Source organism: Anguilla anguilla, chromosome 4 (genome assembly GCF_013347855.1).
Source record: "Anguilla anguilla isolate fAngAng1 chromosome 4, fAngAng1.pri, whole genome shotgun sequence".
NCBI classification, from domain to species: domain Eukaryota; kingdom Metazoa; phylum Chordata; class Actinopteri; order Anguilliformes; family Anguillidae; genus Anguilla; species Anguilla anguilla.
Window position 1 is genome coordinate 48538168 of NC_049204.1, and position 17890 is coordinate 48556057.

Sequence of the window (17890 nt, forward strand, 5' to 3'; positions counted from 1 at the left end):
TTTAATGAGCTGTTTGTTGTGACTGAAGCCCAGATGCCGGCCAGCTGTCTGAGATCTCTGATCATTATCACTGGTGCATTGTTAAGTCGGGTGGAAGTCTGTCTACAGAGCTGCACTTACCTGTGCTGATTAAAGTCTGCATCTGTCCTTCTGTGAGGGTACTGCGCGGGGTTAAATCTAATTAACAAAATGTCGAGGCAGCTGAGATTTGCGCCGTGCCGTTTCCCGTTGCATGGTGGGAAGGGGAACCATTCGGTCCAGGTTCTGTAGCTGTGGCATTGTGTGAATCTTCAGACCCGTTCCCCTGGTTTTCCAGGTCTCCCTCATTCTCTGAGCGTCAAACCGGACTCTGAGGAAACACCGCTGGAGAACGGAAAAGCCCCCATGTTCCAGGTGGAGGTGAAGGACGAAGCAGGGAACGTCACCACTCACCCCAAACTCATCGTGCAGTGCCAGGTAACGAGCCCGCGATGCCACTTGGGGGTCTCTAAATGAGCTCCCTACGCTCCTGGTGTCCTCAGTGCTCAGACTGTACAGTACAGTTACACCCACGACAAAAATGAACAGGATACGGTTTTTTATACCTGAAATCAGACTTGAGAAATGTGAAATGGATTACGATGGAGGATTACGTGCTGGAACGCTACCACGGCCGTGTTAAACCGGCTCTCCAGCATGCGCTCATACTTGGCCGCTCGGTTTTTTTTTTGGGCCGAGCTGCTTTCGGCAGCCTAATGGAAAACATCAGCTCAATCAGAGGCTGGCGGTAGGAGAGCGAGGAGGGGGTGGGGGGGGGCGGGTGACATTTTGTTTTCCAGAGGAGCACTTTGCGCTGCCGCGCTGGAGCCGGACTCCCCCCCCCCCCCCCCCACCCCTGCACGGGGCATTTCTCTGGGCGTGGAAGAAACGGGCGTCACGTGTGAGCGCTTTTCCAGTGCGCGGCGGCGGCGCGAGCGCCCGGGGCCCCTCTGTGACAGATTTGCGGCCCTGGCCTGTGGAAGCCCGCTGCTCCCGCTGCGCCCGGGGCCCTCCCCGCAGACCCCAGCGCCGCGCGAGGGGCGCGTGCAGAACGCACGCCCCCCTGCGCTGCCCCCCCCCCCCCCCCCCCCCCAACGCCCCCTACAGGCCGACAGCGAACGCTGCTTCTCAGAATGGGGAAAGCTTCTTGTGCAGTCAGCTCAATCTTCCATTGTCTCAAATAAACCTGTATCATTTCTAATTCCTGCTTTAAGTAGTGAGAGTGCAGTGTTTTTCAGTCTTTATCATCTAAATAAGTGCCAAGTTAAAATGAAACTGAAAACAAAAGTGGATATACAATGGTTCTGATGTGAAAATCTTGGCTAGGATGTATTGCTTCTGGACTGTGACAGGACTGGTATTTTGTGTAGTTGGGCTAATTTATGTTATTTATATGATGGTCAAATCTTCATCGGGTGCCTGCTTCATTAAGCACTGTCCTGTAATGTACAGCTCTTCAGAAGGTCTAGAGAAACGCGCTCTCCAGAAAGCTTTCCTCAGAATCTGCCTCCCTCCCTCCCGGTACAGTAGTCCCTGCACACTTGGAACCTGAGAGCGTAGCTGGAAGCCCTCCAGCTTTCCCCCGTCCCCTCCCCGTGAAACCGGGGTCACTGCTGACAAATCATATCTGCGCCACGGCCGATGCTCTCCGTGGACCGGCCCAATCCAAATGTGCCGTCACCTTTTTCTTTGAGCTATATAAAGCCAGGCAGAGGTCGGAGCAGTCCAATCAGAGAGGAGCACGGGTAGCCTCCCACATCGCTTTTGTTTGTGGGGGAAAACCGTGTTTCAGACGAGGTTTCGCTGTGCCGCCTGAGCGCTTGCCCATGCCTGTGGCGCGGGGCTGCGTTCACTCTCCGGTAATGTGCAACCATGTGTTCTTTTGCAGTTGCAAGGTGCTCCCAACTTGCCCATGGCCGCTGTTGATTGCAGTAACTCGGGAACTGGGCTGCTATTGGACAAGCCATTACACATTAAAAACATCCAGAAAGATCAGGTCATAAAGGCAAAATTTGATGTCCCAGTAAGTCATTGCTTCATATTCCATGTTCAGTTACTCTGCTGCTTGAGGAAGTTTTTTTTTCTTTCCTATTTATAAATGGCTATTGTTTGTTTGAAGTGAAAGCTGAATTATAATTATATTATAAGTCGTCCTCTAAACTGCTAAAATGCAGCATGTAACGGTTTTATATTTTAAAGGAGTACCATGGTGGGTGAACGTGACACTTCCCAGTTGTCTTCAGGCAACAACAAAACAAATGTGCATAATTTTTTAATTCTTCAGTCATTTTAATACACTTTAAAACGTATTTTTCTAAGCCTAAATTTCCCACGATAAAAATTCACCCGAACCGTCTGGGCGTGGTAATGATAACTGTCAGTTAGCTATGATTGACAGACCGTGCCCCGTTTCCATAGCTACCCCCATGATACGCGCTCTCTTTGGGAGACTGAATTTTCACAAGCTAGCTAGCTTAGTAGGGCTAGTATATCAAGTATCGGTAGATAGCTAAGGTAAGGACGTTGACTTATATCCAGTTATAATTTTTGATATCTAGCTAGCCAAGTTAAGATAAAAGCACAACTATAACGTCCTCATAAAAGCAAACTAGCAAGCTAACGTTATCGATAACATTGTCTTATGAAAGCAAACCTCCTAGCTAGCTAACGTTAGCTAGCTAGCTAAATGAATATAACCAGAAATAATCTAAAGGCACTCTAATTTAAGTGAACCTAACGTTAGTCAAATATTTGCATTGTCTGAACAGCAGGACGATGTGTGCTGTCAGATTTGTTTATGGGGCGTGGAAATGGGAGTAGTTACTGTATTAGTGACGTAGCAAAATGACAACTTTCTCAACCGGTTGAAAATAGGACGATGAATTTAAAACGCATATTTCTCCAAAAATACAGAACGGACATATTTAATACTTTGCTCATTGTGTTTCTTCAATGCCTCTTGTGCAAATAGCACATAAAACCGAGAAAGTGTGAAAATCACCATGGTACTCCTTTAAAAGGATGTGTTTAGCATTGCCCTTTGTGCAGTACAGTCATAAAAGAATAAATGTGTTTTTCTATTCTTGTGCGTTTTAAGAGTCTCAAAAACATTGAAGTAGTGGAGAGGACACTGAAGATCACACCTGGTCATTGTGTGGCCAAGTTGGAGATATTCTGTGAGGAGGACGGAAATATCATGATTTTTGGAGACAAGGAAAACGTTGGCTGGACCGCAGGAGACGTCCTGGAAAATCTCCACTATCGACTGTTCGATGAAGGGAACCGCAGTGTCCCCATTACAGCATCTATAGCACAGAAGATCAAGGTGGGAGAAGTGTTTTTTTTTTTCTTTCTTTCATCTTCATTGATGGTATTTACTAGTGACTGCCTTTGGGTCCATTTTATAATTTCTCAATAACCCGAGTGTGGTGGAAATATTGAAAAACGAAACATACGTTGGGTTGAGAGAGGACTCGCAAATTGATATTTACATCCCACAATGCAGAATGGTGGGGAATGGTGGGAAATAAACAGCAGTCTAAGCAGTGTAGTTCCTGCTGTTTCAAAAGCAAATGTAGTAAATCTTCAGCATGTCAAAGCAAAGGCGAATGACTGCTTCTTACATGTCGACACGTTGCAGGTGAATTGGAGGGCAGATTTAAACATTGAGGACCTGCAGGAAGGAAATCTACCCACCCTGCTCATTCCCAATTTGGTGAAAGATGAACATTTCTACCAGGTTTCATTTCAGGATGAAAATGCGTCCGTGGAGTGTTCCTTTACCATCAAGTATGTTCAATACCATTTAAATCTTTTATTTTCCATTTTTTTATTAGCTTCTGGAAGCATGTCCCTGGTGCAGTTGATTGCTCGTCTTTTAGTAGGTCTTTTTTAAATGAAAATTCCAGGCTAAAACACTTACACCATTAGTAACCGTGTAGCACTGATGAAATTAATTCTAGGGTTTATTATCTGATATTTGTAAAATGTCCAATTTTTCAGTTGCTATCCTGTCAGGCTTCTGTCAGATTCGCTCCAGTATGTTATTTTCCTACATTACCCAGAACTACTTGCACCACCCCCCTTTGTGATAACACAGCTAGCTACGTTGGCATTAACGTTAGCTAGCTTGCTAAAAGACTAAAAGCAAAGTCGTGGTCATGCCCCAAAGCCCCCGTGAAGCCACGCTGTTGCATTCTGGACTATTGAGGCTGCTAGCATTGCAGAAATCACTATGTCCTCTTGATAAATGATTGATTTCTCTCAGTAGGAGTATTGCAGAAGGTTGATTATCGGGGATTCAAGGCCTTGTTGTCCCTAAAGGGCTGAAAGGAAAGGTGCTATTGCCTGTTGAAGGCACACTCCTTGGAAACTGCTTGAGTTTAATTGACAAACTGTAATACTACACAAAATAGGAAAATAGGACCTGGGTTGCATTTTACTTCACCAGTATGGAAAGTTAAAGTGTTTTTATGCTGGAGTTAATGGATTTATGCTGGCTTTGGATGACCTAATTGTGTTCAGGTGTGTGTGTTTAATAACTGTATGAATTCATTGTGCAATAGTCAGCCATTTTCAATGGCAGCGGGATGGCTCCAGGCCCCTCCCCGTTTTTCTGAGCCCCTGGTTGTGGTTGCAGGCCCCGTCCGGACGAGCCCAAGCGCATGAAGGCCACGCTCAAGTGCGGGACGTCCGTGAGGATGGGAGAGGAGCTGCCCGGGGCGATCTGTGAGTCGGCTCGCCCAAATGCCCGCCGCTCTTCTGTCGCTTTCCCGAGGGACAGTCCTCAGGCACTGCGCGTTGAATAGTGAGGGGGAAAACTGTCGGAATTTGTATTTGCTTTTTTAAAAGCGTAATGATGTAAAGACTTGTAAAAAAAAAAAAAAGTTAACTTAGAGCCATGGTCTGAATGAATGACCTAACAAAAGGTTGAAAGTATCAAGGGACTCAATTAATAGGAGAAGGTTAAAAAGCATATTGGAAAGTGCTGGCGGCCATTTTTTAACTGTCGTACTGAAATGAGTGCTTTGGTTTTCGTGGCTATTTTGTTTTGTTCTTTATGGCACTTTTATTTGTTTGTGGATCTCTGGTTACCAGTTAGTCGCATCAGTGGTCCCTTCGTCTTTCTGAGGTTACAACGCTTGGTTTTCCGCTGGCTCCATGTCTAACCCGTTTGCTCCTTAGATTTGGAGGTGGTGGACCAGTTTGGTAATAAAACGCAAGCCTTGACGTCAGCTTGCGTGAGTTCATTCGGGGTGTCGGCGGAAGGCCTCGATAAATCAAGCTTGAACATCTCGTGGCAGGTATGGTGTGAAAGCCCTCTGGTCCTCTCTGCTTCAAGTGAGCCTTTGTGCTGCAGCTGCTCCCCTCTGTCTGCACTGTGTGCCCCTGATGTCTCACCGTTTCACCGTATTCCGATCCTGTCTCAAGAAGTTATTAGAAACCAACAGCCTTTAAGTTGGAGGCATTTATCCTCATCATCTGCTTTTTGGGGTGCTTGTTGTTATTTTTGAAATAAGAATGTAGAACTGGTTTTACTGGTCATTCTTCAGAGTAATTACAGGGCACACATTCTGTTGCTTTTGAATGTTGACGTTTGAAAGCGTTTCGGACCTCGGTTCGTGTTGCCGCTGTATTGCTCACGGGCGATGTGTCGCTCCGCCTCTCTCACCCAGGAGAAAATGGAGGTGATCATGGTCCAAGGAGTGAAGTTCTTCAGCGGCGTCCTGGGATCCAGAGAGCTGTGCTTCGCCTGGAGAGACTTCGTGGAGTACGTGCGCATAACCATCACGGCCGGCCCTCCGGTCAAGCTCCGGCTCCTGGACGGGCCTGAGGAGGTAGCCGCCTTTCATCCTTCTTCATTTCGCCTGGGGGAATGGCAGGTGTGAGAGAGGGTTACCTGAGTTTGGTGGGATCTCCTCACCGTTAGAAGATGGGTGTGAGTTTTCTTATTCAAAAGCTTTATCTTTGTCCGCACAGTCCGAACATTTTTCGGTCAGTATCTGTGGAGCACTTGATATGGGAAAACTCCCCCGCAATTCGAAGTCTGAAACTTAGCTTAAGGAAAATGCAGGAGATGAGGAAATGTGGAAAGGCTGGGAGTGGAATTCCTCTGCAGTCTGTTTTCAACCCTTTTGGCCTTGGATATCGATGTGGCGGATTTTTCCGGAAACGGAGAAGAACAAACCTCTTTTGTGCGCGCACAGCCTTTGCAGGTCATCAACGGGAAGGGCATGGAGAAGCCTTTCACTGTACAGCTGCAGGACGAGTGGGGCAACCCGTCACCTGACCAGCGAGTCGTCATTTCTCTCAGACCCTCAGCCACGGAGCTAAAGGTGGCCATGCGCAGCCCTCCCATGTTTTCACACAGATTCGCTTTCCGTTTTGGTTTTGCACGTAAACTCATTTTACTCATTCTATCAATTATTAAATGGCCGTTCTGCCAGGATATGCTATTCTAGGTTACGTGTTTGCCGGAGAGCATTAAAAATGAATAGCCTGTGCACATTTTGCAGCCTTTTTTCAATGCACAATGCATGCTTAAACGTGAGAGGAAGTACAAGCAGTATTTTTAAATTGCACGTCTATTTGTTTTTAGTGGGGTGATTTTAAAAGTGTTAAACACCTACGTGGGAATGGCAACAGTCAGAGTGTTGTCATTCTAGTGAAAATGACTGAAGAGGCTTCAACATTTACACTGGATAATGTTGGCCTAGCCCACAGCTCACAGTGTGTAATGTTTTTAAGTGTCTGCTCTAGATAACACTTTTCTCATTGTCTGCCTTTCCAGATGAAACATTCACCGGCATCGCAGCCGGTGGATGCCGATGGGAAGGCGAGCTTCACCTTGAGCCAAGTGATGGCGCCCAAGTGAGTGTCGCCCTGCAGAAACGGACAGAAATGAGGAATGGCCATTTGAGAAACCCACTGTGATGCGTCTCTCTTCTGCGTACATTAGAGTGTTTTAGCTGGGGGCAGTACAGTAGTGTGCCATGAATGGCTGACTCTGTGTGGCCGTGGTTAGTTGGTTTGGACAGCATTCTTTATCCTCTCTCTGTGCTGTAGGGGAGAATATGGCATCGAGTTTAAAGCCATGTTCAATAAGAAGAGTATACCAGGACCCACGGTGAAACTGAAAGTGGTGCCGGATCCTAACAAACCAGTCAAGCTGTCAGTCAGCTACGATACCAACTCTGTGTTTCCTGCTGGGGGGTTCCTAACTGGTACGTCTTACCCTCAAAATTGAGTTCAGCTGCATTGCTTTAGACTGCTTCATACATTTACAGTATTTATTTATTCATCTCTTTAATATTTTTGAATATTGAAAAAAAAAAAAACTTTCAATGTATTTTTTAATTTAATTTCATTATTTATCTGAACTTTAGTCATTTTAAATATGCATTTGTAATATCATGTGTTTTCTATCCCACAGTGAATAAAAACGTGTTGTCTATGTGTGTGTGTGTATCTGTTTTCCCTGTGTATTGGGCAGTTTTTGCAGTGACGGTGGTGGCTGAGGATGGGGGCGCCATAGCGAATCTGAGCCCCGCCTCCATGTCCATGCTGATGTGGAAGGGCGAGTCCTCTGGCCCCAGGCCTCCTCCGGGCGTGAGTAACTCTCAGAGCGCCCTTCAGGAAACATGCTCTCCACCATTTTGTACATTTGAAAAGGACAACATTTGGCTTGTTTTTTTTAAATATATATAGTTAGAGCATGCTTGAAACGAGTAATGCAGAGTGTCTGATATCAGTCTACTTATTTTTTCCCACTGCAAAATAGTTCAGTGTAACTGTGTCTGTTTTTTTGGTCGGCATTATGTCTGAACTCTCATTGTTTCCCCGTCTCATGTATTTTTAGGCTGCCACCCTCAAGTGCAGTAAGCCCAAGGACACTGAGAAGCACGACTGTTTCTACTTCAGGTACACTTTCAGCCCGTGGCCTGTTAGTGACGTGGGGAGAAATGGCGGTGGCCGGCCTGGCTCTTGCAGACGGGGCCTCTGCTTCTGTGCTCGATGTGAATACTGCGGGTGCAGCGGAGGCAGGGGCCTCGCACGGGCGAGCGTGCTTTCACTGGGTCCCAAACCGGCCGCCGGCGGGGCAGGCCGTAAATCACCGACGCCATGGCGAAACGCGGAGGGTGAAAGAGATCTCCACCTTTTTACCGTCCTCGGCCTGCCGAGGAGCTCCGTCCCGCTGTTAGTTTTTATTTTCCCCGTCAGTCAGTGGATATTTGCTTTCAAATTCCATTTTGGAGTCATCAATCGAGCGGTGCGTTACGAGCCGCGTGAACGTACACAGTATTTCAGGCCGTTTATGGCTGCCTCGGCTTGCTCCCTGTGGATGGGAGTCAAATGGGGCATTATATTTTCGGGTTGCCCGGTTGTCCTTGTGTACTGCTGGCCTTCAGTCTTTCCATGGCTCTCTCTCTCTCCTCTCACTGGGCCAGTTCAGTGAGCATTTCCATGAAGGCCTGGTCTGATATTCTCCTCACGTTTCCCCACAACCCTAGAAAGAATGGTCTGATGTCGAGGCCGCGGCAGCTTATGATAAATCTCCCAATTAGTTTAGGTTTCTTATGACTTATTAATAGCGTGCATTTGCGATTCAACTAATCTCCATACGTATCCATCGTGCATTCTTAAAAGGCCTTCGCACACGAGATGACTGTATATGTTGTCAACTTCCTGAATGCTAGTAGAGCCATAAGTCGCTCACTAGCCACTTTTATTTCATTCACGTGGATTGAGCATTTATGCATGATGTTCTGAATGTTACATTCATGTTTCCTATTCTGTTCTTTTCATTCCGGTAGGTATCCACTTTCTTAACTGAAGACTTATGTAAAATATTTTCATATTGGCAGAACACTATTATTCACTTTGCATCTTATTTAATCTCCAACATTATTGTGAATGTAAAGTTTTATGTTAAAAATGTTAGCATCCTAACACGTGTATCCATTTATATAATTCTACTGGAGATTGTTTTGGGCATTCATTTTTTTAGGACTTAATTAAGCATGTAATTGTTTTCTTTGTCTTTTTGTTTGTTCATCAGAGACAAAATAATCCCTGACCGCGTTGGGAAGTACACAATTCAGTTTGTAATGTGTATCGAGAAAAATAAATGCCTGTGGAGCAATCAGGTTTGTAAAAAATATTTATAGAAAATGTTTTTATACTGGTTTAATTAAATGTTTATAAGATGCCATCTAGTATACATATCCTGTTTGAATAAAGCACCATAGTTTACCCTGGGCAGATTTATTTGGTTTACTTGTGCAGCAATATTTACATATGGTGTAAATAATGATGAACTGGTTAACTGTGGTAAACATTTGAGAGATTCACAGAGTTTTGACGTGTTCAGGCACAGTATTAGCTCATTAGCTCCGCCCCCTGTTCAGCGCATGCAGTGATCCTTTTCCCTCTTTCTGCTCCTCTCTCAGTACGTAATCAATGTGGTGGCAAACGCTCCAATGAAACTGATGACGGATTCCCAGCCGGCGACTCCGTTGGTTTCTAATATCCAAGCAGTGGCCAGTCGGACCCTGATTGAGAGCATGTGTCTGAAGATCATGGTGAGCAGTGTGTGGCCCTCCACTCCCCGTGACCTGTTCCACTCCCCCCATCTCTGGCCTGGGCTGTCCCATGGCATCCTGTGTAATTTGACTAGGTTTGTGCCTCTGTTTAATGCACATTGTGGATCCATGAAATGATCCTTCTGGAGGCTATGGTGTATCTGTTCGTATGCTGGTTTAGAATTGTTCGTGTTCTGCAAAGAATCCTTAAATTTGGTAGATGTGCTGTGCATCCTTCGTGCGGTTCTGCACGTTCGACGTGAGGCATTTTGTGATTCGTGGCAGGACGAGTACGATAACCCGGCAGGCTGCGACTTGGACGGGTCAGTGCTGGTCTCCATCAAGAGCTCCGACGACATCGAGGAGCTCCCCCTGTTTAAGGGGAAGTGCAAAACCGCGCTCTTCCCCCTCTGCAAGGGCGTGGCCCACATCAAGGTGGGTTGCTCCCTCTCCATAGTCTGCTCCATAATACCCTCAGTTCTAAAGTAAGATAAATGCAAACAGAACCACTAAAAGCGCTAGCATGTATGTTCACATTTTTATGTGTAATTTGTGTAATAAAATGTTTTTTTCTGTTATTCAAGTGAATGTTGCATCTGACTCTCTTTCATTTTAGAATGTTTTCAGCATTAATGCTCGTCCCTCCTCTCTGCAGAATCTTATCATCATGGAGAACTGTCCTGGCACTGATGGGACAGAGTACATCCTGCACTTCCAGCCCGTCATTCCTGGTTTCAAATCAGAAAATGATTTGAAACCGTTTGAGCTTCCCTTCCTGTTTTATAATGGTGAGCAGTGGAATTCCATAGCATGAGCCAAGGGAAAAGATTATCTCATAAGATGTGTATGTAGCAACGCCTGTTGGTTCCCATGCATGCTGGTGTACTGTTAGCATAAGTTAAGATTGTGACTGTCTGTCTTAACATTGCTATACAACAGTTTAACTGTTTTCTGCCTAACAGATTCCAAGAACCAAGAGCAAATGGCGACCTTGACCAAAAAAAAGGACCGACTCTCCCAGTCACTCATTGTGTACAGAAGTTTGTTTGACACAAACAATCAGTTGATCTCCGAGATGAAAGGTAGGTTTTCTTTTTGAGAAAACACATGCTTTGTTTTTCTAATACAGTCATTAGTTTCCTAAGAGTTCAGAATTAACGTGTTGGTTAATGTCACTCTGATTGCCTTTTCTGATCTAGATCAGCTTCAGGATGCTACCAACAAAGAGGCTCATCTGAAATCTGACCTCAGGAAAATGCATATAAATATGACACAGCTGGGAACTGTGAGTGTTGCATGCCATGTTCTGCCTGTAAATGTCTGATGAAAAATGTAACAGACGCAGCTGAATCGGCAGTGTGCTCTTGTGCTTTTGCACTTCTCTTTCTGCTGGTCGTCCTGTCGCTAGCGGCTGCAGCGGTATTGACATGTTTCTCACTGCAGATGGAAGAGATCGATGCGCTAGTCAGGGAGAAGGTGGCGGAGCAGGAGAGGATACGGAGGCAGCCGCGAAGAACATGCACGATCCCCGACATCTTCAGAAGCAACCCAGACGTCCTGGGAAAGGTAATGCCGGAACACTTCCCTCGATCTCCATGCTTAAGCCATGAATGTGTGAAAGACACCAAATGCAGAGTTAAAAAGTCAGAGGGCAAATGTTAATTATCTTGCACTGGAGACACAAGAACACTATGCATCTCTGCTGTGACTCTTTGATAGAGTACATTTGGGATGCTTGACTTTTTGGTAGAGTACTTTGGGAAATGTGGGTCTTTGATGGAGTGCGTTGGGGTGTTCTGGCTGCTCCTTAGGGGCCGTGGGTGATGTTCCTCATACCCTTATAGGACATAATTACATAGGAGCAGCAGCTGCATGACATGGTTATTTCACTAATGTTCACACCCGCGCCGCAAATCAGTCACTTGAAGACGCTTCAATTACAGGCTGGCTAGCCCGCTTACTAAACTCTAGCATGACCTTTGGAACGCATCCCAAGCCAAAGTTTTCAATGCCTAAGGTCAAAGAATAGCAGCTACTCCTTAGCAGTGAAACATCTGTTCCCCCCCAACACATCACAAGGCATACCGGAGAGCTGCTCGATCTCACTCTGCACCTTCTGAGATCCACAAGCAGAGAGGAGGACATGGATGGAAAATAAATCAAGACATGGGCTTTCTTTAGAGGGGAAATCTGTATAACCGCTCTAATCTAATAACCACTGGCTGTGAATATGTTCAAATGTGTGTACTTCGACTGTTGTTATTATAATGTAATTTATTGTCAAAGAAGTTATGGGACTTATTTTGGGACCTAATTACCGAATTAAGGGGGCATTTTGGGACCTAATTAAGCCAGCATGCTCAGCCAATGGAATATGCATTTAGCAAAAACCCTGGAAGGCAGAAATGTTATTTTAAGAGCTACCTGTGGTTCCGTACGTCTTTTTACATCTACAGAGTCTCAGGCCATGAAATAATTAGAGGTGTTGTGCATCTTGGTGAAATTAGCCAAAGCGGCGAGGTAAATGCTAGCGTATGACCTATGCTTCAGGCCCGAATAGAGAGTAATCTTTTTTAAGTGACCCAGAAAATACTGGGCGCCCCCCACCTCCTTCCTCTCCCCTAGCCCCTGCAGAAGATTGATTACTAATAACTGAAAAAGAGAAAGGGCCAAAGCAAAGAAGAGAGCCTTTTCGTATATGCAGACCAGGAGACCCTCCTAGTACTTATTCTTTAAAGCTACGTGCAGAACGGCCCAGAAATGCTGCATATCTCAAGTGTATTGGACAGTGTATTTGAGCTCAACGGCCAAGCGTTTCCTCTGATACTGCTGGAGCTCCTGGCCTGTTGCCACATTTCTGCCTTTTCCCCCAGATGTTCTTCCCTCTCGTTTGACAATTATTCATTATTTATGCGCCATCATTACTGCTGAAGCGAGAGTTCATTTTCTCGAGTTTTTATATTATTTCAGTTTTGCTGTCTGTTGTGGATTGGCTGTGTGCAATTAAGGACACGTTACGTACTCACAGAAGTTTCTGCTGACCTGCAGGCTTTGTAATGGCTGGTGGGGGAAGCTGGGCTAGCGCGAGTTTGTGATTTAAAGCAAGAAATTGTAATTTTCACTATTGATGGATATGCTAGCACAAGCCTTTATCCCAGGTGATTTTGACGGTTTACCTTTTGCACGCTAGCCTTCATACAACACGAATCTCCCAGAGAGCGCTGAGGTTAAGTGTCTCGCCCGAGGCTACAACAGCAGTGCCTCACCTGGGATGTGAGGCGGCAACCCAGCACTCTCGAGCCCCGAGCCAGAATTCCACACCGCCGCACTGGTACGGCTGCCAGCTTCGCTCAGCTGGCCAGAATCAGATTTATTTCATTACAGGGTGGGGGTGGAGAGATTGAAGACCGGGGGGCGGGGCTCTGTCAAAGATAGGTAGCCAATCGACAGTCTCTCTCTGCTGTGTATGAACCAACCTTACTTTGTCCTGCAAGCGAATATGTTATTTGTTTAATCAGGAAGCGGCTTTGTAGTCTTCTTATTTGGCGTGAAATGTGTTTCGGTAGCGTGAGAGTGTGACGCCTGACCTGAAAGCGTGCGTCTCAAAAGCGTAAGAGTTGGCAGTCCTGCAGTATTATGTACGTCCATACTGTTTCCTTCTGCATATTGCAAGCGCTGGGCACCACTATCAAGCTAAATTTACCCTGTTGTCCCTAGGCAGGTAACATTAATACAATAATACAATGTTGTATCCAACTATTGAACTCAGTCCTCCAACAGTATACTCTGTCACAGTGGAAAATAATGTATTTGTAGCGGTAAATGTTTTTTTTTATTTTATTTTATTTTATAGCTGAATGTTTTAATAAGCAGAACGTTTTGCTAAGGTCTTAGTATAATTCTACGGTCTTAAGTAGTAGTGGTGCAGTATAGTGCCTGAAAATGGCCATCAGTTGCTGGTAATGGAAAGGCCATGGTTGTACACTCAGGTTGCCCACCTAGCGCGGGTGGAGGACAATGACGTGGCGAAGGTCATCTCCTGGCACCTGTCCGGGGACATGGACTGCGTGGTGACGCTGACGACGGCCGCCGCCCGGCAGATCTACGAGGACACCCAGGGCCGCCAGCAGGTGATGCCTCTGGACTCGGTCTTCTGGAGGAGCAGCAACAGGTGGGTCCTGACTCTTCAGCCGACTTCTTCAATGAATGTGACCGATCTCCCACCATCTTTATTTCTGCTTTGACCTTTATGGGGTTCTACTGGTTGGTGAATTTGTTTCCATGTGAAACTAGGTTATCCACCCCCCCACCCCCACCTCCACCTCCCTGTCTGAGCAGTTCCCCCCCTCAAATGTTCCCCACTCTAGACAATTGTTTAGACTGTGTCAGTCAGCACCATGGTGCTGTAAGTACTTATGGATATATGACTTCATTTTTTTTCTCCCGTTCTCTTCAAAAAGCGTGCTACTGCCTCCGTTATGTACTGCTTTTCCATTTGCGTGTGACGAGCCACAGACCCCATATCGCCAGAGGTCACACTTGGTCAACATCGAGGTGATTATTGGGTTTTTGGTATGTAGACCCAGTGTGTAAGTGTTTCTCTCGCAACGCAGGCCCCTGCCTCACATAAGGAACGGGCAGAACAGCTTTGCGCCGGTTGGAAACCCCGTGTTTGTCCGTGATCTTCTCATTTTCCCAGAACACGCCGAAAGCTGCCGGATCGGTGAGTGCACACCAGCGGTGCGATTTTTCAGGGATAAATGAGCTGTGGGCCTTTTGACGAAATCCGCTTAGTGCCGTTGTCCTCGTCCCTCTCGTGTTCTTGCCCTTGTTGTGGTTGGGGAACGTCCTCGTGCTGTTCTCTGGGCCGTGTGCTCAGGCCTTAGTGTAAATGGTTCCAGACTGGGTTCTCCTTCCCGCCTCCCCTCGGCCTCTAATGAGCTTGTCCCCATGTGGCTGCTCCCAACGATCATGAGAGTGGTCTGTTACCAGTTGTGTCCTTAAAGTAAATGAGATGTAATTGTCTATGGTTTGCTGTGAATGTTTTGTTCTCATTATCAACATGCCTTCTGTGTTTTTGGCGGTCTTGTCCTTTGTAATGCTTTGACTAACTCCAGACCCAATGGCTGCTGCGGCATTTCTGTTGACTCACAGTGGTGTTTTTACTTAATGGCTGCTTGTTTCCTGCTGCTGTGTTTCAGTCTTTGGAAATCTTCTGGGGGATACCATTTTGGTGGACAACTTGGATGCTGCTAACCATTATCGCAAGGGGGTGAGTGGGCTGCATTGTGTGCCTCTGTATCAGCCTGCAAGCTTGGAGTCTTTCTCTTTTTTTATACTGTAATTCTGAGCATGCTGCACACATACATATTAACCTAACTTGCAGTTGATTCAATGCTGTTCTGTGGCCTTCCTTTGGCTAGATTAGCTAACTAGCTGCGTGGCTGTAGAACTATAAAAACCTGTTTTGACATTACCTAATGTGTCATTTGGAATATAACTGCTGTTAATGTGGTTGTTATTTAGCCAGCGTAGCTAGTTTACTTATGTATGGCATTCTGAAGCCAGGCTGTACTGGGTTACAAATGAGATTGGGTAGTTCTGGTTCTGTTGTGAAACCGTTTCACAACCACCTAGGTAAAAGTTTACAGCCCATCCTCTAATGGGACAGTGTACACTCAGTTTGCACTCTGCTCTGCCAGAATGACTGTTGAGAATTCAAATATGTTGAACTTTGACCTGGGCCGGTGTTCCATCAAACTGGTCTCTCCATGCAACAAAGGACATTTTCTTGTTTTAGAAAGCCCTGCATACCAGCCAGTTAGCTTTTCTGTTATTATATGGAATAACATGTTTTCCAATGTGGATTACTGGCCTGGGCCGGAGACCTCAAAATAAGAGGAGGATGAGATCACATCTTAAATGGCTTTCTTTGTTATTTCTGAAATTATCAGTTCTCAGTGCTTTGTTTATGACTGTGAGAGCACCTAACTGTACAAGCACAGTTACTGTTCTCTGTTTTGTTTAGATTCCTGAACATTAATTAGTAGTTCTGGGCCAACTGTAATATCAGATGTTCATTCTTCACAATTTTCAAGTTGTTCTTTTCGTTTGTTGATAGTTTCGGTGCCTGAGAATGTTTTGGAAACATTTCCTTGTCTTCAGATGCCATAGCTCACAGATTATGCGGTGTTTGGCGCCGGGATTGAAAGACAAACGATGGCGTCTTTTCTTTGCTTTTGTCCTTGTACCATTTTATAATTTGCTGCTTTTTTTGTCTGGTTCACATTGTGAAATGTCCTCCTGCAGGTGGTGCAGAATAAGACGCCGTGCCCCACTCTGCTGACCAGACAAGGCGAGCGGGTTCGCAGCAATGGGAAGTTCGGAGGCTTGCAGAACAAGGCTCCGTCCATTGAGAAGCTGCGAGGGCAGGTGTTCGGCGCGCCCTTGCCGGAACAGTATTACACGCTCCACAGGCAAATCGGTCAGTGCGTTTCCGGGAACACCTGTGCTTCCACTTACATTAAACTGATGTGGCCTCTTTGGCACATGTTCAAGAGAAAGATGCTTTCTGTGCAGTGTGTGTTTGCATTATCAAGTCTTGAGGTAATGTCAAAGAGAGCTAGCAGGTTTCCCGGGGTTTGTATGACGTTAGGCCCATGTTTGTGAAGTGCTGCAGGGTGCTAGCTAACATATGTACCTCTAGATGGATACAGGCAATCCTGACTAGCCAGCTCAGTTTTATTTTTCTTGTGCTCTGTTAAGAATGGTTTTAACGTCCATAATCCACGTGATGCAATTGACCAATCAGAAATAGGCCTCTGGTAGGCTCTATTATACTGCTATATCTCTCTCATCTCCCATGCTTTCATTTCTGTTGCTGGACGCAGAGCTGTTGCAGCAGTACCGTGTTGCCGTGGCGAAGTGCAAACAAGTGAGGGAGGACTACGAGGTGCACATGCAGTACATGCAGTCTCCGGAAATGGTGGCGAAGGAGGGAGAGATGAGGGCGCAGGAGGCGCAGCTCAAAGGCATCGAGCACGAGCTCGGTGAGGCTGAAACCCTTTTAGTCAGGCCTTCGCGCGTTCGCTTCTCAACCGCCGATCGCAAGATCACGTTACGGGACAGTACCGAGCACCGCGCGCCTCCATTTCACACAAGGCGGGGAAGGCCAAAATGTTTATCGGCGGCTAAATCAAAAGCTTTTATTTTGGCGGTTGAAAAACGGCAGATTTCAGCATGGCTTGTGTTTTCAGGCATGAGCCCTACGAGAAGGGGGAGTGGCTCTGCGGTGAAGCGCCCTGCGGTGGAGTCTGGAGAACCTTCCGGAATCAATTCAAAAAGAGCCCGTCGTGGGGAGAGGGCTTCAGCGTACGTATCTAATACTCAGCCTTGGCAAGAGCATCCCAGCTGTACTGAAATGGTTTGTTCTAGAGAATCCTGATGTATGCTGTGATGTATGTATATGATATATGTAGTGTAAAATTTTTCTTCTTTTTTGCAGCTTGGAAAATGCAGTAACTCCTGGAAGGGTGACAAGGAACAGGACACCATAATGGCATATGAATATGCATATTAATTTCATGTTTTCTTAAAGTTTTTCATTTTAAATTCAAACAATATTGGCAAACGCTTCTGAAACATTGTGTTAAAATTCCGTTTCTAATACTTTCCAGACAGAGGTCATATGTTCTTTTTTTGTAAATATTTTAAGTTGCCTACTGACATTGTCCTTTTTGGCATATGCGCTTTTTTGTTTCATGTTTAAATGAAATATGGAAAGAATTTACACACACTGGAAGTGTATTTTCCTTGTTTAGTCCTGAAGTGGTCCCTGTAACTGCGGCACTTTTAATACTTTGTACACTTTTCTATTGAAATTCTTTTGTAATAAAATTATTTTTATTTTATGGTTTGTGTCAGCAAAGTTATTTTAAGATGGTGTGATTTTTGGTGGACAACACATTTTTACCTATGCTGTAAGACCATTTCTCTCCTTTAGCTTTTAGCCTCATTCGTCTGGCTTGAGTTGGTCCTCTGAGACGGCCCTAGGAAAACAGCAGTGGTTTCCACTGCAGGAAGACGCTTCTCTGATTTCCTTACATTTTCATTTCCGTAAGCATGGGTGTGCATGCACTCTGCTCGCCTGACTGGCTACCCATGCAGGCAAGCTGTTGTTTTATTATTATTATTTCATGTGCTTTGTGCAGCACGCACTGCTTTGTTTGGGGATCTTGTGCATACAAGATCCCCTGTATTCCCAATGTATACATCACTTTTAATCACTGAAA

The 17890-nt window shown here is 45.7% G+C and overlaps 1 protein-coding gene across 1 annotated transcript in view; it reads left to right on the top strand.

Moving 5' to 3' along the window:
• The window catches only part of smchd1 (structural maintenance of chromosomes flexible hinge domain containing 1), a 34909-nt gene extending 17400 nt beyond the window's left edge, over positions 1–17509 (top strand). The window contains exons 23-48 of the mRNA XM_035413817.1: positions 317–456; positions 1907–2041; positions 3116–3343; positions 3659–3807; positions 4658–4746; positions 5203–5321; positions 5694–5855; positions 6225–6353; positions 6809–6888; positions 7084–7241; positions 7511–7626; positions 7877–7938; positions 9077–9164; positions 9468–9599; positions 9885–10034; positions 10255–10387; positions 10562–10681; positions 10799–10884; positions 11043–11165; positions 13589–13770; positions 14213–14322; positions 14801–14871; positions 15909–16083; positions 16490–16648; positions 16856–16970; positions 17104–17509. Of these exons, the coding sequence (XP_035269708.1) occupies positions 317–456; positions 1907–2041; positions 3116–3343; positions 3659–3807; positions 4658–4746; positions 5203–5321; positions 5694–5855; positions 6225–6353; positions 6809–6888; positions 7084–7241; positions 7511–7626; positions 7877–7938; positions 9077–9164; positions 9468–9599; positions 9885–10034; positions 10255–10387; positions 10562–10681; positions 10799–10884; positions 11043–11165; positions 13589–13770; positions 14213–14322; positions 14801–14871; positions 15909–16083; positions 16490–16648; positions 16856–16970; positions 17104–17155 (3263 nt within the window). The 3' untranslated portion in view covers positions 17156–17509. The remainder of the gene's footprint in view (positions 1–316; positions 457–1906; positions 2042–3115; positions 3344–3658; positions 3808–4657; positions 4747–5202; positions 5322–5693; positions 5856–6224; positions 6354–6808; positions 6889–7083; positions 7242–7510; positions 7627–7876; positions 7939–9076; positions 9165–9467; positions 9600–9884; positions 10035–10254; positions 10388–10561; positions 10682–10798; positions 10885–11042; positions 11166–13588; positions 13771–14212; positions 14323–14800; positions 14872–15908; positions 16084–16489; positions 16649–16855; positions 16971–17103) is intronic.
• The last annotated feature ends 381 nt before the right edge of the window (positions 17510–17890 follow it).